Source organism: Stenella coeruleoalba (genome assembly GCF_951394435.1).
Source record: "Stenella coeruleoalba genome assembly, chromosome: 18".
NCBI lineage: Eukaryota > Metazoa > Chordata > Mammalia > Artiodactyla > Delphinidae > Stenella > Stenella coeruleoalba.
The window spans coordinates 15,215,368-15,239,210 of NC_137164.1; the positions used below are offsets into that span (position 1 = coordinate 15,215,368).

Below are 23,843 nucleotides of genomic sequence, written 5' to 3' on the forward strand. Positions count from 1 at the left end.
GGTTTAAACAACAAAACTTTGTTTCTCATAGCTCTGGAGGCTGGAAAGTCCAAGAACAAGATGCCGGCTGATTCAGTGTCTGGTGAAGGTCCTCTTGCTGGTTTGCAGAGGGACAGCTGGCTGTGTTCTCACATGGTGGAGAGAGCGCCAGCCAGCTCTCCGGTCTCTTCTTACAGGGACACCAATCTCATCAAGAGGATTGCACCCTCCTGACCTCATCTAAACCTAACTACCTCCCAAGGGCCTTCCTCCAAATACCATCACATTGGGGGTTATGGCTTCAACTTAGGAATCTGGGGGTGAGGGGCACAAACGTCCAGCCCACAGAGCTATGCCTAATAAAGGAACACGGGCTTGCAATCAGGCAGACCTGGGTTTGAAACCTAGCGTTGCCGCTTAGCAGCTGTGTGACTCAGCACAGTTCGTGGCATCTCTAAGCGTCATTTTCGCCATATGAAAATTGGGGTACTGCTGTCACCCTCACAGGGTCGTGGGCTCCTCAGAGGAAGCAGCAGGTGCCTCGTGGGCACTGAGGAAGTCTTCTTCTCCCCTCAAGCTTGCTCTCCTTTACCACCAGTGTTTCGGCATGCTGAGACCGAGCGAATGAATAATGGGTGGGTAACCGCCTCCTGTGCTTGCGTCCTTCCAGTGATCTGCAGAATGCAGCTGCTGGTTCCTTTGCCTCTGCCTTTGCTGCTCTGGTCCTCTGCCCCACTGAGCTTGTGAAGTGCCGACTGCAGACCATGTATGAAATGGAGATGTCGGGAAAGATAGCCAAAAGCCAGAAGTAAGTGCTGCTTGGGCACAAACGTGGGGTCTTGTTGCCTTGGTGTATCCCGTATTTTTAAATTTTTAAATTTTTTTAAATTTAAATTTTATGTTGTACTAAAATTAAGTGACAGAGAAACAGTTTATCTAGTCCAAACACCCCTCTCCACCACCACTCTGAGGATAATTTTCTGAACACACTGTCTGTGGTGGTTGGAATCACCATCCACCCCATAGAACGTTGTAGGCAAGTATTTAATATCCCAAAAGTGGAGAAGCAGGGGCGTACACCCCTTCTGGCCTGTGGAGTGCATGAGGCATGACCCCCAACTATACTGGGAGGCACGTAGCAGCGGCTTTGGAATCGAGGGCTGGGCTTTTCCTAGCTGCCAGTTTGGATTCTGGGTTGAGTATTTGCTCACTCCCCAGTCTCCCCAGCACCTGGGCGCTCAGGCTGATCATCCCAGATTCTAGCAGTGACTTCCTTACCTCCTCCCGAATCCTTCAAGTGCACCTACAAACCAGTCAGCTTCTGAAAACATCCACGCAAACCCTCGTAAGCATAGCAAGTCTTCAGTGATCCAGTCACTCTCCAACTCTGTCTTGAAAACAGATTCTAGTTACCCTGTGAGTGTATGTATCATATAGAATCTGATTTATTATATATTTGAATTGAAAATCAGTTTATTATCCTTGTTAATCTCAAAACTTGCTTATTTATCTAAACTAAAGGTTTGCTCGTGGTTGTTGCTGAAGTTAACTCAAAGCCAGTAAATCTCCTGGGAAAAACCATTAGGTAAACTGACCATTTTTAGAGTCATCACTTTCCATCCAGTGAGGATGGGGTTCATAATAGCGCCCTATTTCCTGCACCTGTGAGATTCATTACAACCAATTCAAATCAATTATTCATAGCCTAGAAGTTCAAAACTTTAAGTCTTTAATGCTTTTTTATTGAGATACAGTGTACACACAGTAACAGGAACACACCCAGAAATCACAGGAAATCCTAGGTGTGCAGTTCCACAAGTAGTGACAAAATGAACATGCCTTTGTAAACTGGTACCTAGATAAAGAAACAGATCGTGAACAGCACCCAGAAAGTTGCCCTTGGGTCCCTTAAAAGTCGTTTAAAGTATTTTTAAAGAAAGCAATTGTTAGATCCAAAGGACTTAGGTAGACGGACACTCTGTACAAAAGTAAATATTGGCTAACTGTATTTTAAGTATAGCAGTGCCCAAGCCTGGGATTTGGTAGCTTGGGGTTAAGACCTGGATTGGAAGCAGGCTAAGTGTGTGGAGTGGGATGACTTTGTTTCTTCTTCATTGTATTGATAGAAGGAGGGGGCACTGCAGGCAGGGCCTGGCTAGGGGGTAATGCCTGGGAAGGAAGATCATCAATAAAAGCAGGTGGCCTTTGTTCCTGGGGGCCTGATCCTTCCCTGATCCAAGCCAGGTCACCTGCTGAGAACAAAGTGAGGAGTGAGGGGCTGGCTAAGCTGACGGGTGGTTTGTGGTGCTTCTCCTCCCAGGGATAGGCCTGCGCCGCTACACCACCAGGAAGAGGAGCCTGCACGGAAAGTGCCCGTGTTCTGGCTCCCGCAGGCTCTGATCCGCTTCAAGTAAAAAATGTTTACACACCGACCTCGCTAAGAACTAAATACTGGGTGCATCTAGAGCCTTACAGGAGCTATAGCTCAGCTCTGAGAATTTCTTTTGTCTTGCCTTTAAGTAACATTTAAGGCTTGTTGCTCACTTCCCTGGACGAATACAAAACAAAACAAACCCTAAACACCTGAACCAATTCCCTCAAAATACACAAGCTCAAAAGAAAGGCTGAGGAGATAGGAATCAAGGCAGGTAAGGGACTGGGCACGTACAGTGCCATTTTATTTGCTCTGAGTTTGGACAATCTCATTGTAATTTCACTTACTTACTACTGAAAAAATGGGTATTGGCTCTTTTAGATCTTTGACAACGATTTCTAGAAATGTATGCATTCGTTGTCATAAAATATCTTTACACAGACTAGTTCAAGTAATAAAACTAGTTACAAAATAATTGTAAACTTGTCTTTCTCGGAGATATTTCCTTCCCACAAAAACCTTTTATTGCTGGAATTCTGGTTCCTCTGTTTATAAAATGAGCTACTTCCTTGTTGGAGCTCCATCAGGTCTGCTAGTTGGGTGTGAATGCTGTTCTTATCTGTCACCCCGTGTGTCCCCCCAGCACAGTTTGGTCTGTCGTGAAGAGTATCCTTAGGAAGGACGGCCCCTTGGGCTTCTACCATGGACTCTCGAGCACTTTACTTCGAGAAGTACCGGGCTACTTCTTCTTCTTCGGTGGCTATGAACTGAGCCGATCGTTTTTTGCATCGGGGAGATCAAAAGATGAACTAGGTAAGTGTGTTGGCAGGGACAGCAGGTGGATTCGACGGTGTCTGCTTCCCAGTGGTGTAGTCTCGGTGGCTTCTGTGCGCTTCGCCCCTTGTGGGGGTTCCGCTTGGCACTGGGAGTTTCTGGATGCCGGGGAGTACCGTGCAGCGGGTAACAGCGAGCACCATCCTCCAGCCTTGGTAACTTCCTCAGGGAAGAGGCTGCAGCAGGACATCCCCAACTTTTTTTTTTTTAACATCTTTATTGGAGTATAATTGATTTACAATGGTGTGTTAGTTTCTGCCGTATAACAAAGTGAATCAGCTATACGTATACATATATCCCCATATCTCCTCCCTCTTGCATCGCCCTCCCACCCTCCCTATCCCACCCCTCTAGGTGGACACAAAGCACTGAGCTGATCTCCCTGTGCTATGTGGCTGCTTCCCACTAGCTATCTATTTTACATGTGGTAGTGTATATATGTCCATGCCACTCTCTCACTTCGTCCCAGCTTATCCTTCCCCCTCCCTGTGTCCTCAAGTCCATTCTCTATATCTGCATCTTTTTTTTTTTTAACATTTTTATTGGGGTATAATTGCTTTACAATGATGTGTTAGTTTCTGCTTTATAACAAAGTGAATCAGTCATACATAAACATATGTTCCCATATGTCCTCCCTCTTGCGTCTCCCTCCCTCCCACCCTCCCCATCCCACCCCTCCAGGCTGTCACAAAGCACCAAGCCAATATCCCTGTGCCATGCGGCTGCTTCCCAGTAGCTATCTACCTTACTATGTTTGTTAGTGTGTACGTGTCCATGACTCCCCCCCGCCCTGTCACAGCTCACCCTTCCCCCTCCCCATAACCCCAAGTCCGTTCTCTAGGAGGTCTGCATTTCTATACCTGTCTTACCCCTAGGTTCTTCATGACATTTTTTTTTTCTTAAATTCCATATATATGTGTTAGCATACAGTACCTGTCTTTTTCTTTCTGACTTACTTCACTCTGTATGACAGACTCTAGGTCTATCCACCTCATTACAAATAGCTCAATTTCGTTTCTTTTTATGGCTGAGTAATATTCCATTGTATATATGTGCCACATCTTCTTTATCCATTCATCCGATGATGGGCACTTAGGTTGTTTCCATCTCCGGGCTATTGTATATAGAGCTGCAATGAGCATTGTGGTGCATGACTCTTTTTGAATTATGGTTTTCTCAGGGTATATGCCCAGTAGTGGGATTGCTGGGTCATATGGTAGTTCTATTTGTAGTTTTTTAAGGAACCTGTTCTCCATAGTGGCTATACCAATTCACATTCCCACCAGCAGTGCAAGAGTGTTCCCTTTTCTCCACACCCTCTCCAGCATTTATTGTTTCTAGATTTTTTGATGATGGCCATTCTGACTGGTGTGAGATGATATCTCATTGTAGTTTTGATTTGCATTTCTCTAATGATTAATGATGTTGAACATTCTTTCATGTGTTTGTTGGCACTCTGTATATCTTCTTTGGAGAAATGTCTATTTAGGTCTTCTGCCCATTTTTGGATTGGGTTGTTTGTTTTTTTTGTTATTGAGCTGCATGAGCTGCTTGTAAATTTTGGAGATTAATCCTTTGTCAGTTGCTTCATTTGCAAATATTTTCTCCCATTCTGAGGGTTGTCTTTTGGTCTTGTTTATGGTTTCCTTTGCTGTGCAAAAGCTTTGAAGTTTCATTAGGTCCCATTTGTTTATTTTTGTTTTTATTTCCATTACTCTAGGAGGTGGGTCAGAAAGGATCTTGCTGTGATTTATGTCATAGAGTGTTCTGCCTATGATTTCCTTCTAAGAGTTTGATAGTTTCTGGCCTTACATTTAGTTCTTTAATCCATTTTGAGCTTATTTTTGTGTATGGTGTTAGGGAGTGATCTAATCTCATACTTTTACATGTACCTGTCCAGTTTTCCCAGCACCACTTATTGAAGAGGCTGTCCTTTCTCCACTGTACATTCCTGCCACCTTTATCAAAAATAAGGTGTCCATATGTGCGTGGATTTATCTCTGGGCTTTCTATCCTGTTCCATTGATCTATCTTTCTGTTTTTGTGCCAGTACCATACTGTCTTGATAACTGTAGCTTTGTAGTATAGTCTGAAGTCAGGGAGCCTGGTTCCTCCAGTTCCTTTTTTCGTTCTCAAGATTGCTTTGGCTATTCGGGGTCTTTTGTGTTTCCATACAAATTGCAAAATTTTTTGTTCTAGTTCTGTGAAAAATGCCAGTGGTAGTTTGATAGGGATTGCATTGAATCTATAGATTGCTTTGGGTAGTAGAGTCATTTTCACAATGTTGATTCTTCCAATCCAAGAACATGGTATATCTCTCCATCTATTTGTATCATCTTTAATTTCTTTCATCAGTGTCTTATACTTTTCTGCAGGTCTTATAATTTTCTGCAGGTCTTTTGTCTCCTTAGGTAGGTTTATTCCTAGATATTTTATTCTTTTTGTTGCAATGGTAAATGGGAGTGTTTTCTTGATTTCACTTTCAGATTTTTCATCATTAGTATATAGGAATGCCAGAGATTTCTGTGCATTTATTTTGTATCCTGCCACTTTACCAAATTCATTGATTAGCTCTAGTAGTTTTCTGGTAGCATCTTTAGGATTCTCTATGTATAGGATCATGTCATCTGCAAACAGTGACAACTTTACTTCTTCTTTTCCGATTTGGATTCCTTTTGTTTCCTTTTCTTCTCTGATTGCTGTGGCTAAAACTTCCAAAACTGTGTTGAATAAGAGTGGTGAGAGTGGGCAACCTTGTCTTGTTCCTGATCTTAGTGGAAATGCTTTCAGTTTTTCACCATTGAGGATGATGTTTGCTGTGGGCTTGTCATATATGGCCTTTATTATGTTGAGGAAAGTTCCCTCTATGCCTACTTTCTGCAGGGTTTTTATCATAAATGGGTATTGAATTTTGTCAAAAGCTTTCTCTGCATCTATTGAGATGATCATATGGTTTTTCTCCTTCAATTTGTTAATATGGTTTATCACATTGATAGATTTGCGTATACTGAAGAATCCTCACATTCCTGGAATAAACCCCACTTGATCATGGTGTGTGATCCTTTTAATGTGCTGTTGGATTCTGTTTGCTAGTATTTTGTTGAGGATTTTTGCATCTATGTTCATCAGTGATATTGGCCTGTAGTTTTCTTTCTTTGTGACATCCTTGTCTGGTTTTGGTATCAAGGTGATGGTGGCCTCGTAGGAGGAGTTTGGGAGTGTTCCTCCCTCTGCTATATTTTGGAAGAGTTTGAGAAGGATAGGTGTTAGCTCTTCTCTAAATGTTTGATAGAATTCGCCTGTGAAGCCATCTGGTCCTGGGCTTTTGTTTGTTGGAAGATTTTTAATCACAGTTTCAATTTCAGTGCTTGTGATTGGTCTGTTCATATTTTCTATTTCTTCCTGATTCAGTCTTGGCAGGTTGTGCATTTCTAAGAATTTGTCCATTTCTTCCAGGTTGTCCATTTTATTGGCATAGAGTTGCTTGTAGTAATCTCTCATGATCTTTTTTATTTCTGCAGTGTCAGTTGTTACCTCTCCTTTTTCATTTCTAATTCTATTGATTTGAGTCTTCTCCCTTTTTTCTTGATGAGTCTGGCTAGTGGTTTATCTATTTTGTTTATCTTCTCAAAGAACCAGCTTTTAGTTTTATTGATCTTTGCTATTGTTTCCTTCATTTCTTTTTCATTTATTTCTGATCTGATTTTTATGATTTCTTTCCTTCTAGCTTTGGGGTTTTTTTGTTCTTCTTTCTCTAATTGCTTGAGGTGCAAGGTTAGGTTGTTTATTCGAGATGTTTCCTGCTTCTTAAGGTGGGCTTGTATTGCTATAAACTTCCCCCTTAGAACTGTTTTTGCTGCATCCCATAGGTTTGGGGTCGTTGTGTCTCCATTGTCATTTGTTTCTAGGTATTTTTTGATTTCCTCTTTGATTTCTTCAGTGATCACTTCATTATTAAGTAGTGTATTGTTTAGCCTCCATGTGTTTTTATTTTTTACAGATCTTTTCCTGTTGTTGATATCTAGTCTCATGGCGTTGTGGTCAGAAAAGATACTTGATACAATTTCAATTTTCTTAAATTTGCCAAGGCTTGATTTGTGACCCAAGATATGATCTATCCTGGAGAATGTTCCATGAGCACTTGAGAAAAATATGTATTCTGTTGTTTTTGGATGGAGTGTCCTATAAATATCAATTAAGTGCATCTTGTTTAATGTATCATTTAAAGCTTGTGTTTCCTTATTTATTTTCATTTTGGATGATCTCTCCATGAGTGAAAGTGGGGTGTTTAAGTCCCCTACTATGAATGTGTTACTGTCGATTTCCCCTTTTATGGCTGTTAGTATTTGCCTTATGTATTGAGGTGCTCCTATGTTGGGTGCATAAATATTTACAATTGTTATATCTTCTTCTTGGATCAATCCCTTGATCATTATGTAGTGTCCTTCTTTGTCTCTTTTAATAGTCCTTATTTTAAAGTCTATTTTGTCTGATATGAGAATTGCTACTCCAGCTTTCTTTTGGTTTCCATTTGCATGGAATATCTTTTTCCATCCCCTTACTTTCAGTCTGTATGTGTCTCTAGGTCTGAAGTGGGTCTCTTGTAGACAGCATATATGAGGGTCTTGTTTTTGTATCCATTCAGCTAATCTGTGTCTTTTGGTGGGAGCATTTAGTCCATTTACATTTAAGGTAATTATCGATATGTATGTTCCTATTCCCATTTTCTAAATTGTTTTGGGTTCGTTATTATAGGTCTTTTCCTTCTCTTGTGTTTCTTGCCTAGAGAAGATCCTTTAGCATTTGTTGTAAAGCTGGTTTGGTGGTGCTGAACTCTCTCAGCTTTTGCTTGTCTGTAAAGGTTTTAATTTCTCCATCAAATCTGAATGAGATCCTTGCTGGGTAGAGTAGTCTTGGCTGCAGGTTTTTCTCCTTCATCACTTTCAGTATGTCCTGCCACTCCCTTCTGGCTTGTAGGGTTTCTGCTGAGAGATCAGCTGTTAACCTTATGGGGATTCCCTTATGTGTTATTTGTTGTTTTTCCCTTGCTGCTTTTAATATGCTTTCTTTGTATTTAATTTTTGACAGTTTGATTAATATGTGTCTTGGCGTATTTCTTCTTGTATTTATCCTGTGTGGGACTCTCTGTGCTTCCTGGACTTGATTAACTATTTCCTTTCCCATATTAGGGAAGTTTTCAACTATAATCTCTTCAAATATTTTCTCAGTCTCTTTCTTTTTCTCTTCTTCTTCTGGAGCCCCTATAATTCGAATGTTGGTGCGTTTAATGTTGTCCCAGAGGTCTCTGAGACTGTCCTCAGTTCTTTTCATTCTTTTTTCTTTATTCTGCTCTGCAGTAGTTATTTCTACTATTTTATCTTCCAGGTCCCTTATCCGTTCTTCTGCCTCAGTTATTCTGCTATTGATCCCATCTAGAGTACTTTTAATTTCATTTATTGTGTTTTCATCATTGCTTGTTTCATCTTTATTTCTTCTAGGTCCTTGTTAACTGTTTCTTGCATTTTGTCCATTCTATTTCCAAGATTTCGGATCATCTATCATTATTCTGAATTCTTTTTCAGGTAGACTGGCTATTTCCTCTTCATTTGTTAGGTCTGGTGCATTTTTATCTTGCTCCTTTATCTGCTGTATGTTTTTCTGTCTTCTCATTTTGCTTATCTTACTGTGTTTGGGGTCTCCTTTTTGCAGACTGCAGGTTCGTAGTTCCCGCTGTTTTTGATGTCTGTTTCCAGTGGCTAAGGTTGGTTCAGTGGGTTGTGTAGGCTTCCTGGTGGAGGGGACTAGTGCCTGTGTTCTGGTGGATGAGGCTGGATCTTGTCTCTCTAGTGGGCAGGTTCACGTCTGGTCGTGTGTTTTGGGGTGTCTGTGGCCTTATTATGATTTTAGGCAGCCTCTCTGCTAATGGGTGGGGTTGTGTTCCTGTTTTGCTAGTTGTTTGGCATAGGTTGTCCAGCACTGTGGCTTGCTGGTCGTTGAGTGAAGCTGGGTGCTGGTGTTAAGATGGAGGTATCTGGGAGATTTTCGCCGTTTGATATTATGTGGAGCTGGGAGGTCTCTTGTGGACCAGTGTCCTGAAGTTGGCTCTCCTACCTCAGAGGTAGAGCCCTGACTCCTGGCTGGAGCACCAAGAGCCTTTCATCCACACGGCTCAGAATAAAAGGGAGAAAAAGTAGAGGGAATTAGTAGAAGTATGAGGAAAGAAAGAAGGAAAGGAGGGAAGAAAGAAAGAAGGAAAGAAGGCAAGAAGGAAAGAAAGGAGGGAGGGAGGAAGGAAGGAGGGAGGGAAAGAAGGAAAAAAGAAGATACAGTAAAAATAAAAGTATAATAGTTATTGAATTAAAAAATTCTTATTTAGAAAAAAAAAAGGGACGGATAGAACCTTAGGACAAACGTTGGAAGCAAAGCTATACAGACAAAATCTTACACAGAAGCATACACATACACCCTCACTAAAAGAGGTAAAGGGGGAAAAATCATAAATCTTTCTGTCAGAGACCACCTCCTCAATTTGGGATGATTCGTTGTCTAAAGGAGGGAAGGAAGGAAGGAAAGAAAGAAAGAACAAAGGTAAAGTATAAAAACGTTATTAAAATTAAAATTGATTATTAAGAAAAAATTTTTTTAAAAATTTTAAAATTTTTAAAAAATTTTAAAAAATTTAAAAATTTAAAATTTTTTTAAATTTTTTAATTTAAAAATTTAAATTTTAGATTTAAATTTTATTTAAATTAAATTTATAAATTTAAATAAATTTAAATTAAAATTTTTTAAATTAAATTTAAATTAAAATTTTTAATTTACATTTAAATTTAAAATTTAAAAATTTAAAAATTTTTTAAATTAAATTAAATTTTAAATCTTAAATTTTTTTTAATTTTTAAATTTAAATTAAATTTAATTTTAAATTTTAAAATTTTTTAAATTTTTTAAATTAAAAATTGAAATTTTTTAAATTTTAAAATTTTAAAAATTTAAAAAAAAAACCATGGACGGATAGAACCCTGGGACAAATGGTGGAAGCAAGACTATACAGACAAGATCTCACACAGAAGCATACACATACACATTCACAAAAAGAGGAATAGGGAAAAAAATCATAGCTCTTGCTCCTAAAGTCCACTTCCTTAATTTGGGATGATTGGTTGTCTATTCATGTATTCCACAGATGCAGGGTACATCAAGTTGATTGTGGAGCTTTAATCCGCTGCTTCTGAGGCTGCTGGGAGAGATTTCCCTTTCTCTTCTTTGTTCTCACAGCTCACAGGGGCTAAGCTTTGGATTTGGCCCTGCCTCTGCATGTAGGTCGCTGGAGGGCGTCTGTTTTTTGCTCAGACAGGACGGGGTTAAAGGAGCCGCTGATTCGGGGGCTCTGGTGCACTCAGGCCGGCGGAGAGGGAGGGGCACGGAGTGCGGGGCGGGCCTGCGGCGGCAAAGTCCGGCGTGACTTTGCACCAGCCTGAGGTCCGCCGTACGTTCTCCCGGGGAAGTTGTCCCTGGATCCCGGGACCCTGGCAGTGGCGGGCTGCACAGGCTCCGCGGAAGAGGGGTGTGGAGAGTGACCTGTACTCGCACACAGGCCCCTTGGCGGCAGCAGCAGCCTTAGCGTCTCCCGCCCGTCTCTGGGGTTTGCGCTTTTAGCCGCGGCTCGTGCCCGTCTCTGGTGTTCCTTTAAGCAGCGTTCTTAAACCCCTCTCCTCACGCACCAGGAAACAAAGAGGGAAGAAAAAGTCTCTTGCCTCTTCGGCAGGTGCAGACTTTTTCCCGGACTCCCTCCCGGCTAGCCGTGGCGCACTAACCCCCTTCAGGCTGTGTTCAAGCCGCCAACCCCAGTCCTCTCCCTGCGCTCCGACCGAAGCCGTGCCTCAGCTCCCAGGCCCGCCCGCCCCGGCGGGTGAGCAGACAAGCCTCTCGGGCTGGTGAGTGCCGGTCGGCACCGATCCTCTGTGCGGGAATCTCCCCGCTTTGCCCTCCGCACCCCTGTGGCTGCGCTCTCCTCCGCGGCTTCGAAGCTCCCCCCTCCGCCACCCGCAGTCTTCGCCTGCAAAGGGGCTTCCTAGTGTGTGGAAACTTTTCCTCCTTCACAGCTCCCTCCCACTGGTGCAGGTGCCGTCCCTATTCTTTTGTCTCTGTTTTTTCTTTTTTTTTTTCTTTTGCCCTACCCAGGTACGTGGGGGAGTTTCTTGCCTTTTGGGAGGTCTGAGGTCTTCTGCCAGCCTTCAGTAGGTGTTCTGTAGGAGTTGTTCCACGTGTAGACGTATTTCTGGTGTATCTGTGGGGAGGAAGGTGATCTCCGCGTCTCACTCTTCCGCCATCATCAAGGTCCCCCTATGTCTGCATCTTTATTCCTGTCCTGCCCCTAGGTTCTTCAGAACCTTTTTTTTTTTAGATTCCATATATATGTATGTGTTAGCATACAATATTTGTTTTTCTCTTTCTGACTTACTTCACTCTGTATGACAGACTCTAGGTCCATCCAACTCACTACAAATAACTCAATTTCATTTTTTTTATGGTTGAGTAATATTCCATTGTATATATGTGCCACATCTTCTTTATCCATTCATCTGTCGATGGACACTTAGGTTGCTTCCCTGTCCTGGCTATTGTAAATAGTGCTGCAGTGAACATTGTGGTACATGACTCTTTTTGAATTATGGTTTTCTCTGGGTATATGCCAGTAGTGGGATTGATCGGTTGTATGGTAGTTCTATTTTTAGTTTTTTAAGGAACCTCCATACTGTTCTCCATAGTGGCTGTATCAGTTTACATTCCCACCAACAGTGCAAAAGGTTCCCTTTTCACCACACCCTCTCCAGCATTTATTGTTTGTAGATTTTTAGATAATGGCCATTCTGACTGGTGTGAGATGATATCTCATTGTAGTTTTCATTTGCATTTCTCTAATGATTAGTGATGTTGCGCATCCTTTCATGTGCTTCTTGGTGATCTGTATATCTTCTTTGGAGAAATGTCTTTTTAGGTCTTCTGCCCATTTTTGGATTGGGTTTGTTTTTCTGATATTGAGCTGCAAGAGCTGCTTGTATATTTTGGAGGTTAATCCATTGTCAGCTGCTTCATTTGCAAGTATTTTCTCCCATTCTGAGGGTTGTCTTTTCATCTTGTTTATGGTTTCCTTTGCTGTGCAGAAGCTTTTAGTTTCATTAGGTCCCATTTGTTTATTTTTATTTCCATTTCTCTAGGAGGTGGGTCAGAAAGGATCTTGCTGTGATTTATGTCATAGAGTGTTCTGCCTGTGTTTTCCTCTAAGAGTTTTATAGTGTCTGGCCTTATATTTAGGTCTTAAATCCATTTTGAGTTTATTTATGTGTATAGTGTTAAGGAGTGTTCTAATTTCATTCTTTTACATGTGGCTGTCCAGTTTTCCCAGCACCACTTATTGAAGAGGCTGTCTTTTCTCCATTGTATATTCTTGCCTCCTTTATCAAAGATAAGGTGACCATATGTGTGTGAGTTTATCTCTGGGCTTTCTACCCTGTTCCATTGATCTATATTTCTTTTTTGTGTCAGTACCATACTGTCTGAATTACTGTAGCCTTGTAGTATAGTCTGAAGTCAGTGAGCCAGATTCCTCCAGCTCCATTTTTCTTTCTCAAGATTGATTTGGCTATTCGGGGTCTTTTGTGTTTCCATACAAACTGTGAAATTTTTTGTTCTAGTTCTGTGAAAAATGCCATTGGTAGCTTGATAGGGATTGCATTGAATCTGTAGATTGCTTTGGGTAGTATACTCATTTTCACAATGTTGATTCTTCCAACCCAAGAACATGGTGTACCTCTCCATCTGATTGAATCCTCTTTAATTTCTTTCATCAGTGTCTTATAGTTTTCTGTATAGCCGTCTTTTGTTTCCTTAGGTAGGTTTTATTCCAAGGTATTCTGTTCTTTTTGTTGCAATGGTAAATGGGAGTGTTTCCTTAATTCCTCTTTCAGATTTTTCATCCTTAGTGTATAGGAATGCAAGAGATTGCTGAGCATTAATTTTGTATCCTGCTACTTTACCAAATTCATTGATTAGCTCTAGTAGTTTTCTGGTGGCATCTTTAGGATTCTCGATGTATAGTATCATGTCATCTGCAAACAGTGACAGTTTTCCTTCTTCTTTTCCGATTTGGATGCCTTTTCTTTTTCTTCTCTGCTTGCTGTGACTAAAACTTCCAAAACTGTGTTGAATAACAGTGGTGAGAGTGGGCAACCTTGTCTTGTTCCTGATCTTAGAGGAAATGGGTTCTCTTTTTCACCACTGAGAATGATGTTTGCTGTGGGTTTGTCATATATGGCCTTTATTATGTTGAGGTAAGTTCCCTCTGTGCCTACTTTCTGGAGAGTTTTTATCATAAATGGGTATTGAATTTTGTCAAAAGCTTTTTCTGCATCTGTTGAGATTATCATATGGTTTTTATCCTTCAGTTTATTAATATGGCGTATCACATTGATTGATTTGCATATATTGAAGAATCCTTGCATTCCTGGGATAAATCCCACTTGATCATGGTGTGTGATCCTTTTAATGTGCTGTTGGATTCTGTTTGCTAGTATTTTGTTGAGGATTTTTGCATCTATGTTCATCAGTGATATTGGCCTGTAGTTTGCTTTCTTTGTGACATCTTTGTCTGGTTTTGCTATCAGGGTGATAGTGGCCGCATAGAAGGAGTTTGGGAGTCTTCCTCCCTCTGCTATATTTTGGAAGAATTTGAGAAGGATCCGTGTTAGCTCTTCTCTAAATGTTTGATAGAATTCACCTGTGAAGCCATGTAGTCCTGGGCTTTTGTTTGTTGGAAGATTTGTAATCACAGTTTCAATTTCAGTGCTTGTGATTGGTCTGTTTATATTTTCTGTTTCTTCCTGATTCAGTCTCAGAAGGTTGTGCTTTTCTAAGAATTTGTCCATTTCTTCCAGGTTGTCCATTTTATTGGCATGTAGTTGCTTGTAGTAATGTCACATGATCCTATGTATTTCTGCAGTGTCAGTTGTTACTTCTTCTATTTCATTTCTAATTCTATTGATTTGAGTCCTCTCCCCTTTTTTCTTGATGAGTCTGGCTAATGGTTTATCAATTTTGTTTATCTTCTCAGAGAACCAGCTTTTAGTTTTATTGATCTTTGCTATCATTTCCTTCATTTCTTTTTTTTTTAACATCTTTATTGGGGTATAATTGCTTTACAATGGTGTGTTAGTTTCTGCTTTATAACAAACTGAATCAGTTATACATATACATATGTTCCCATATGTCTTCCCTCTTGCGTCTCACTCCCTCCCACCCTCCCTATCCCACCCCTCCAGGTTGTCACAAAGCACCGAGCCAATATCCCTGTGCCATGCGGCTGCTTCCCACTAGCTATCTACCTTACTACGTTTGTTAGTGTGTATATGTCCATGACTCTCTCTCGCCCTGCCACAGCTCACCCTTCCCCCCCCATATCCTCAAGTCTGTTCTCCAGTAGGTCTGCATGTTTATTCCTGTCTTACCCCTAGGTTCTTCATGACATTTTTTTCCCCTTAAATTCCATATATATGTGTTAGCATACGGTATTTGTCTTTTTCTTTCTGACTTACTTCACTCTGTATGACAGACTCTGGGTCTATCCACCTCATTACAGATAGCTCAATTTCGTTTCTTTTTATGGCTGAGTAATATTCCATTGTCTATATGTGCCACATCTTCTTTATCCATTCATCCGATGATGGGCACTTAGGTTGTTTCCATCTCCGGGCTATTGTAAATAGAGCTGCAATGAACATTTTGGTACATGACTCTTTTTGAATTTTGGTTTTCTCAGGGTATATGCCCAGTAGTGGGATTGCTGGGTCATATGGTAGTTCTATTTGTAGTTTTTTAAGGAACCTCCATACTGTTCTCCATAGTGGCTGAACCAATTCACATTCCCACCAGCAGTGCAAGAGTGTTCCCTTTTCTCCACACCCTCTCCAGCATTTATTGTTTCTAGATTTTTTGATGATGGCCATTCTGACTGGTGTGAGATGATATCTCATTGTAGTTTTGATTTGCATTTCCTAATGATTAATGATATTGAGCATTCTTTCATGTGTTTGTTGGCAGTCTGTATATCTTCTTTGGAGAAATGTCTGTTTAGGTCTTCTGCCCATTTTTGGATTGGGTTGTTTTTTTTTTTTTTTTTTTTTTAACATCTTTATTGGAGTATAATTGCTTTACAATGGTATGTTAGTTTCAGCTTCACAACAAAATGAATCAGTTATATATATATACATATATTCCCATATCTCTTCCCACTTGCGTCTCCCTCCCTCCCACCCTCCCTATCCCACCCCTCCAGGCGGTCACAAAGCACCGAGCTGATCTCCCTGTGCTATGCGGCTGCTTCCCACTAGCTATCTACCTTACGTTTGGTAGTGTATATATGTCCATGCCTCTTTATCGCTTTGTCACCGTTTACACTTCCCCCTCCCCATAGCCTCAAGTCCATTCTCTAGTAAGTCTGTGTCTTTATTCCTGTTTCACCCCTAGGTTTTTCATGACATTTTTTTTTTTTTAAATTCCATATATATGTGTTAGCATACGGTATTTGTCTCTCTCTTTCTGACTTACTTCACTCTGTATGACAGACTCTAGGTCTACCCACCTCATTACAAATAGCTCAATTTCGTCTCTTTTTATGGCTGAGTAATATTCCATTGTATATATGTGCCACATCTTCTTTATCCATTCATCCGATGATGGACACTTAGGTTGTTTCTATCTCTGGGCTATTGTAAATAGAGCTGCAATGAACATTTTGGTACATGACTCTTTTTGAATTATGCTTTTCTCAGGGTATATGCCCAGTAGTGGGATTGCTGGGTCATATGGTAGTTCTATTTGTAGCTTTTTAAGGAACCTCCATACTGTTCTCCACAGTGGCTGTATCAATTTACATTCCCACCAACAGTGTAAGAGGGTTCCCTTTTCTCCACACCCTCTCCAGCATTTATTGTTTCTAGATTTTTGATGATAGCCATTCTGACTGGTGTGAGATGATATCTCATTGTAGTTTTGATTTGCATTTCTCTCATGATTAGTGATGTTGAGCATTCTTTCATGTGTTTGTTGGCACTCTGTATATCTTCTTTGGAGAAATGTCTGTTTAGGTCTTCTGCCCATTTTTGGATTGGGTTGTTTGTTTTTTTGTTATTAAGCTGCATGAGCTGCTTATAAATTTTGGAGATCAATCCTTTGTCAGTTGCTTCATTTGCAAATATTTTCTCCCATTCTGAGGGTTGTCTTTTGGTCTTCTTTATGGTTTCCTTTGCTGCGCAAAAGCTTTTAAGTTTCATTAGGTCCCATTTGTTTACTCTTGTTTTTATTTCCATTACTCTAGGAGGTGGGTCAGAAAGAATCTTGCTGTGATTTATGTCATAGAGTGTTCTGCCTATGTTTTCCTCTAAGAGTTTGATAGTTTCTGGCCTTACATTTAGGTCTTTAATCCATTTTGAGCTTATTTTTGTGTATGGTGTTAGGGAGTGATCTAATCTCATACTTTTACATGTACCTGTCCAGTTTTCCCAGCACCACTTATTGAAGAGGCTGTCCTTTCTCCACTGTACATTCCTGCCACCTTTATCAAAGATAAGGTGTCCATATGTGCGTGGGTTTATCTCTGGGCTTTCTATCCTGTTCCATTGACCTATCTTTCTGTTTTTGTGCCAGTACCATACTGTCTTGATTACTGTAGCTTTGTAGTATAGTCTGAAGTCAGGGAGCCTGGTTCCTCCAGCTCCTTTTTTCGTTCTCAAGATTGCTTTGGCTATTCGGGGTCTTTTGTGTTTCCATACAAATTGCAAAATTTTTTGTTCTAGTTCTGTGAAAAATGCCAGCGGTAGTTTGATAGGGATTGCATTGAATCTATAGATTGCTTTGGGTAGTAGAGTCATTTTCACAATGTTGATTCTTCCAATCCAAGAACATGGTATATCTCTCCATCTATTTGTATCATCTTTAATTTCTTTCATCAGTGTCTTATAGTTTTCTGCATACAGGTCTTTTGTCTCCTTAGGTAGGTATATTCCTAGATATTTTATTCTTTTTGTTGCAATGGTAAATGGGAGTGTTTTCTTGATTTCACTTTCAGATTTTTCATCATTAGTATATAGGAATGCCAGAGATTTCTGTGCCTTAATTTTGTATCCTGCTACTTTACCAAATTCATTGATTAGCTCTAGTAGTTTTCTGGTAGCATCTTTAGGATTCTCTATGTATAGTATCATGTCATCTGCAAACAGTGATAGCTTTACTTCTTCTTTTCCGATTTGGATTCCTTTTATTTCCTTTTCTTCTGATTGCTGTGGCTAAAACTTCCAAAACTGTGTTGAATAAGAGTGGTGAGAGTGGGCAACCTTGTCTTGTTCCTGATCTTAGTGGAAATGCTTTCAGTTTTTCACCATTGAGGATGATGTTTGCTGTGGGCTTGTCATATATGGCCTTTATTATGTTGAGGAAAGTTCCCTCTATGCCTACTTTCTGCAGGGTTTTTATCATAAATGGGTGCTGAATTTTGTCAAAAGCTTTCTCTGCATCTATTGAGATGATCATATGGTTTTTCTCCTTCAATTTGTTAATATGGTTTATCACATTGATTGATTTGCATATACTGAAGAATCCTTGCATTCCTGGGATAAATCCCACTTGATCATGGTGTGTGATCCTTTTAATGTGCTGTTGGATTCTGTTTGCTAGTATTTTGTTGAGGATTTTTGCATCTATGTTCATCAGTGATATTGGCCTGTAGTTTTCTTTCTTTGTGACATCCTTGTCTGGTTTTGGTATCAAGGTGATGGTGGCCTCGTAGAAGGAGTTTGGGAGTGTTCCTCCCTCTGCTATATTTTGGAAGAGTTTGAGAAGGATAGGTGTTAGCTCTTCTCTAAATGTTTGATAGAATTCGCCTGTGAAGCCATCTGGTCCTGGGCTTTTGTTTGTTGGAAGATTTTAATCACAGTTTCAATTTCAGTGCTTGTGATTGGTCTGTTCATATTTTCTATTTCTTCCTGATTCAGTCTTGGCAGGTTGTGCATTTCTAAGAATTTGTCCATTTCTTCCAGGTTGTCCATTTTATTGGCATAGAGTTGCTTGTAGTAATCTCTCATGATCTTTTTTATTTCTGCAGTGTCAGTTGTTACCTCTCCTTTTTCATTTCTAATTCTATTGATTTGAGTCCTCTCCCTTTTTTTCTTGATGAGTCTGGCTAGTGGTTTATCTATTTTGTTTATCTTCTCAAAGAACCAGCTTTTAGTTTTATTGATCTTTGCTATCATTTCCTTCATTTCTTTTTCATTTATTTCTGATCTGATCTTTATGATTTCTTTCCTTCTGCTAACTTTGGGGTTTTTTTTGTTCTTCTTTCTCTCATTGCTTTAGGTGTAAGGTTAGGTTGTTTGTTTGAGATGTTTCTTGTTTCCTGAGGTAGGATTGTATTGCTATAAACTTCCCTCTTAGAACTGCCTTTGCTGCATCCCATAGGTTTTGTGTCATTGTGTTTTCATTGTCATTTGTTTCTAGGTATATTTTGATTTCCTCTTTGACTTCTCCAGTGATCTCTTGGTTATTTAGTAGCGTATTGTTTATCCTCCATGTGTTTTTATTTTTTACAGTTTTTTTCCTGTAATTGATATCTAGTCTCATAGCACTGTGGTCGGAAAAGATACTTGATATGATTTCAATTTTCTTAAATTTACCAAGGCTTGATTTGTGACCCAAGATATGATCTATCCTGGAGAATGTTCCATGAGCAGTTGAGAAGAAAGTGTATTCTGTTGTTTTTGGATGGAATGTCTTATAAATATCAATTAAATCCATCTTGTTTATTAATGTGTCATTTAAGGCTTGTGTTTTCTTATTTTTTTCCTTTTGGATGATCTGTCCATTGGTGAAAGTGGGGTGTTAAAGTCCCCTACTATGATTGTGTTACTGTCGATTTCCCCTTTAATGGCTGTTAGCATTTGCCTTATGTATTGAGGTGCTCCTATGTTGGGTGCATAAATATTTTACAATTGTTATATCTTCTTGGATTGATCCCTTGATCATTATGTAGTGTTGTTCTTTCTCTCTTGTAATAGTCTTTATTTTAAAGTCTATTTTGGGGCTTCCCTGGTGGCGCAGTGGTTGAGAGTCCGCCTGCTGATGCAGGGGACGTGGGTTCATGCCCCGGTCTGGGAGGATCCCACATGCCGTGGAGCGGCTGGGCTCGTGAGCCATGGCCGCTGGGCCTGCACGTCCAGAGCCTGTGCTCCGCTAAGGAGAGGCCACAGCAGTGAGAGGCCCGTGTACCGCAAAAAAAAAAAAAAAAAAAAAGGCTATTTTTGTCTGATATGAGAATAGCTACTCCAGCTTTCTTTTGATTTCCATTTGCGTGGAATATCTTTTTCCAACCCCTCACTTTCAGTCTGTATGTGTCCCTAGGTCTGAAGTGGCTCTCTTGTAGACAGCTATATATGGGTCTTGTTTTTGTATCTATTCAGCCAGTCTATGTCTTTTGGTTGGAGCATTTAATCCATTTACATTTAAGGTAATTATTGATATGTATGTTCTTATTACCATTTTCTTAATTGTTTTGGGTTTGTTTTTGCAGGTGTTTTCCTTCTCTTGTGTTTCCTGCCTAGAGAAATTTCTTTAGCATTTGTTGTAGAGCTGGTTTGGTGGTGCTAAATTCTTTTGCTTGTCTTTTTTTTTTTTTTTTTGTGGTACGCGGGCCTCTCACTGCCATGGCCTCTCCCGTCGCGGAGCACAGGCTCCGGACGTGCAGGCTCAGCGGCCATGGCCCACAGTCCCAGCCACTACACGGCACACGGGATCCTCCTGGACCAGGGCATGAACCCGCGTCACCTGCATCGGCAGGTGGACTCCCAAGCACTGCGCCACCAGGGAAGCCCTTTTGCTTGTCTTTAAAGGTTTTAATTTCTCCGTCAAATCTAAATGAGATCCTTGCTGGGTAGAGTAATCTTGGTTGTAAGTTTTTCCCTTTCATCACTTTAAATATGTCCTGCCACTCCCTTCTGGCTTGCAGAGTTTCTGCTAAAAGATCAGCTGTTAACCTTATGGGGATTCCCTTGTATGTTACTTGTTGCTTTTCCCGTGCTGCTTTCAATATTTTTTCTTTGTATTTAATTTTTGATAGTTTGAATAATATGTGTCTAGGAGTATTTCTCCTTGGATTTATCCTGTATGGGACACTCTGTGCTTCCTGGACTTGATTGACTATCTCCTTTCCCATGTTATGGAAGTTTTCAACTATAATTTCTTCAAATATTTTCTCAGACACTTTCTTTTTCTCTTCTTCTGGGACCCCTATATTCGAATGTTCGGGAGTTTAATGTCCCAGTGGTCTCTGAGACTGTCCTCAATGCTTTTCATTCTTTTTTCTTTATTCTGCTCTGCAGTAGTTATTTCCACTATTTTATCTTCCAGGTCACTTTTCTGTTGTTCTGCCCCAGTTATTTCTGCTATTGATTCCTTCTAGAGAATTTTTCTTTTCATTTATTGTGTTGTTCATCATCGTTTGTTTGCTGTTTAGTTCTTCTAGGTCCTTGTTAAGCGTTTCTTGTATTTTCTCCATTCTGTTTCCAAGATTTTGGACCATCTTTACTACCATTACTCTGAATTCTTTTTCAGGTAGACTGCCTGTGTCCTCTTCATTTGTTTGGTCTGGTGGGTTTTTACTTTGCTCCTTCATCTGCTGCATATTTCTCTGTCTTCTCATTTCATTTAACTTACTGTGTTTGGGGTGTCCTTTTTGCAGGCTGTAAGTTCGTAGTTCCCTTTGGTTTTGGTGTCTGCCCCCAGTGGCTAAGGTTGGTTCGGTGGCTTGTGTAGGCTTCCTGATGGAGGGGATTGGTGCCTGTGTTCTGATGGGTGGGGCTGGATCTTGTCTTTCTGGTGGGCAGGGCCATGTCCAATGGTGTGTTTTGTGGTGTCTGTGAACTTATGATTTTAGGCAGCCTCTCTGCTAATGGGTGGGTTTGTGTTTCTGTCTTGCTAGTTGTTTGGCATAGGGTGTCCAGCACTGTAGCTTGCTGGTCGTTGAGTGGAGCTAGGTCTAGCATTGAGATGGAGATCTCTGGGAGAGCTCTTGCTGATTGATATTATGTGGGCCCGGGGGGTTTCTGGTAGTCCAATGTCCTGAACTTGGCTCTCCCACCTCAGAGGCTCAGGTCTGATGCCCGGCCAGAGCACCACGACCCTGTCAGTCACATGGCTCAGAAGAAAAGAGAGGAAAAAAAGAACGAAAAATAATAAAATAAAATAGTTAAAATAAAATTTAAAAGTAATAAAAAGAGAGCAACCAACCAAACCAATAAACAAATCCACCAATGATAACAAGCATTAAAAACTATACTAAGTTAAAAATCAGAAACAAGTCAGTGTCAGACAGCAAACCCGAAGTCCACAGTTGCTCTCAAAGTCCACTGCCTCAATCTTGGGATGATTCGTTGTCTCTTCAGGTATTCCACAGATGCAGGTACCTCAAGTTGACTGTGGAGATTTAATCTGCTGCTCCTGAGGCTGCTGGGAGAGATTTCCCTTTCTCTTCTTTCTTCGCACAGCTCCTGGGGTTCAGCTTTGGATTTGGCCCCGCCTCTGCCTGTAGGTCGCCCTCAGGCATCTGTTCATGCCCAGACAGGACAGGTTTAAAGCAGCGCTGGTTAGGGGGCTCTGGCTCACTCGTGCTGGTGGGGGAGGGAGGAGTATGGTAGTTATAATTGGAATGTGGGGCAAGCCTGTGGCGGCAGAGGCCAGCGTGACGTTGCAACAGCCTGAGGTGTGCTGTGTGTTCTCCCGGCGAAGTTGTCCCTGGATCCCAGGACCCTGGCAGTGGCGGGCTGCACAGGCTCCTGGGGTGGGTGTGGAGAGTGACCTGTGCCGCACACAGGCTTCTTGGTGGCGGCAGCAGCAGCCTTAGCATTTCATGCCCATCTCTGGTGTTCGAGCTGATAGCCACAGCTTGTGCCTATCTCTGGAGCTCGTTTAGGCGGTGCTCTGCCTTCTGTGGGCAGACAGGGAAGGGGGATCCCCTCTCCTCATGCACCCTGAACAATGGTCTCTCACATCTCTGGCAGGTCTAGACTTTTTCCAGGACTCCCTCCTGGCTAGCCGTGGCGCACTAGCCCCCTTCAGGCTGTGTTCACGCAGCCAACCCCAGTCCTCTCCCTGGGGTCTGACCTCTGAAGCCCGAGCCTCAGCTCCCAGCCCCCGCCCGCCCCGGCAGGTGAGCAGACAAGCCTCTCGGGCTGGTGAGTGTTGGTTGGCACCGATCCTCTGTGCGGGAATCTCTCCGCTTTGCTCTCCGCACCCCTGTTGCTGCGCCCTCTCTGTGGCTCTGAAGCTCCCCCCACCCCAAGCCCCGCCACGAAGGGGTCTCCTAGTGTGTGGAAACCTTTCCTCCTTCACAGCTCCCTCCCAGAGGTGCAGGACCCGTCCCTATTCTTTTGTCTCTGTTTTTTCTTTTGCCCTACCCAGGTATGTGGGGAATTTCTTGCCTTTTGGGAGGTCTGAGGTCTTCTGCCAGCGTTCAGTAGGTGTTCTGTAGGAGTTGTTCCACATGTAGATGTGTTTCTAATGTATTTGTGGAGAGGAAGGTGATCTCCACGGCTTACTCCTCTGCCATCTTGAAGGTTCCCCCCCACCAAATAATAATTCCAGTTAGTTTAATATATAATAATAATAATTCCAGGTTTTACTGGAATAACATTTGTTCATTTGCTCTGGGTCCATTTTAGGGGAGAACACAGATATTATTTTCCCTGTAGGATATCACCAACAATTGGGGAAATCACCTATAAATCATCTTGCAATAAGCTTAGTAATAAATCTTGATAGTGTTTTGAGAGCAGTGAGAAGTGTACTTCTTTCTAGTTTATCCTAATTAACTGCTTGACACAACTGTATCGATGTTTGGCTCACATGAGTGGTTACTTGTTTCTTAAATACCTCCCTTCAGTGTTTTGGACCTATTCTGGGGATAGTCAAGCTCCTAGGCTTAACTGTTACGTTTAATAACTTTGCTTTTTCATGGCAAAGGAAGAATCAGAGCTGTGGGACATTAATATATTAGAATAATTAAGGGAAAGTTGAAGAAGATGCAGCCTGTGTTTCAGTGGCCTCTGTTCTCACTCCTCATGGTAGGGCGTTGCCATGCTGCTGGGGGCCTGCTGGTTCTTGGGGGGCCAGGCCTCTGGAGGACGGGGCAGGAGGGCCACAGAGACCAGCCTAAATCTGACCCTCACTAGGGCTGCCCCTTGCCCTGGAGTCGTGAGGGACAGCCCCAGGCTACCACACAGAACCTGTGCTCTTAGGCAGTTTGACACTTGCCCCAGAGAACTGTGTTCCGCAGCTTTCGTGTTTGTATTTGCACCTACCTGCAGCCACTACTACACTGACCTCTGGAAATATCACATCAGCTGTTCTTGAGACAAAACACTGTTTGCTCATTTTCTTCTCTAGGCCCTGTCCCTTTGATGTTAAGTGGTGGATTTGGTGGAATCTGCCTCTGGCTTGCTGTTTACCCAGTGGATTGTATCAAATCCAGAATTCAAGTTCTCTCCATGTCTGGAAAGCAGGCAGGATTCATTGGAACTTTCATAAGCATCGTGAAAAATGAAGGTGAGTCTGC

At 41.4% G+C, this 23,843-nt stretch overlaps 1 protein-coding gene across 2 annotated transcripts in view; it reads left to right on the forward strand.

Annotated features, from left to right (window-relative positions):
* SLC25A15 (solute carrier family 25 member 15) overlaps nt 1-23,843 on the forward strand; it is a 44,291-nt gene that overhangs the window by 15,857 nt on the left and 4,591 nt on the right. For both annotated transcript variants that reach the window (XM_079903376.1, XM_079903377.1), the window contains exons 4-6: nt 650-787; nt 2,997-3,166; nt 23,675-23,833. In XM_079903376.1, coding sequence (XP_079759502.1) covers nt 650-787; nt 2,997-3,166; nt 23,675-23,833 — 467 coding nt within the window. The remainder of the gene's footprint in view (nt 1-649; nt 788-2,996; nt 3,167-23,674; nt 23,834-23,843) is intronic.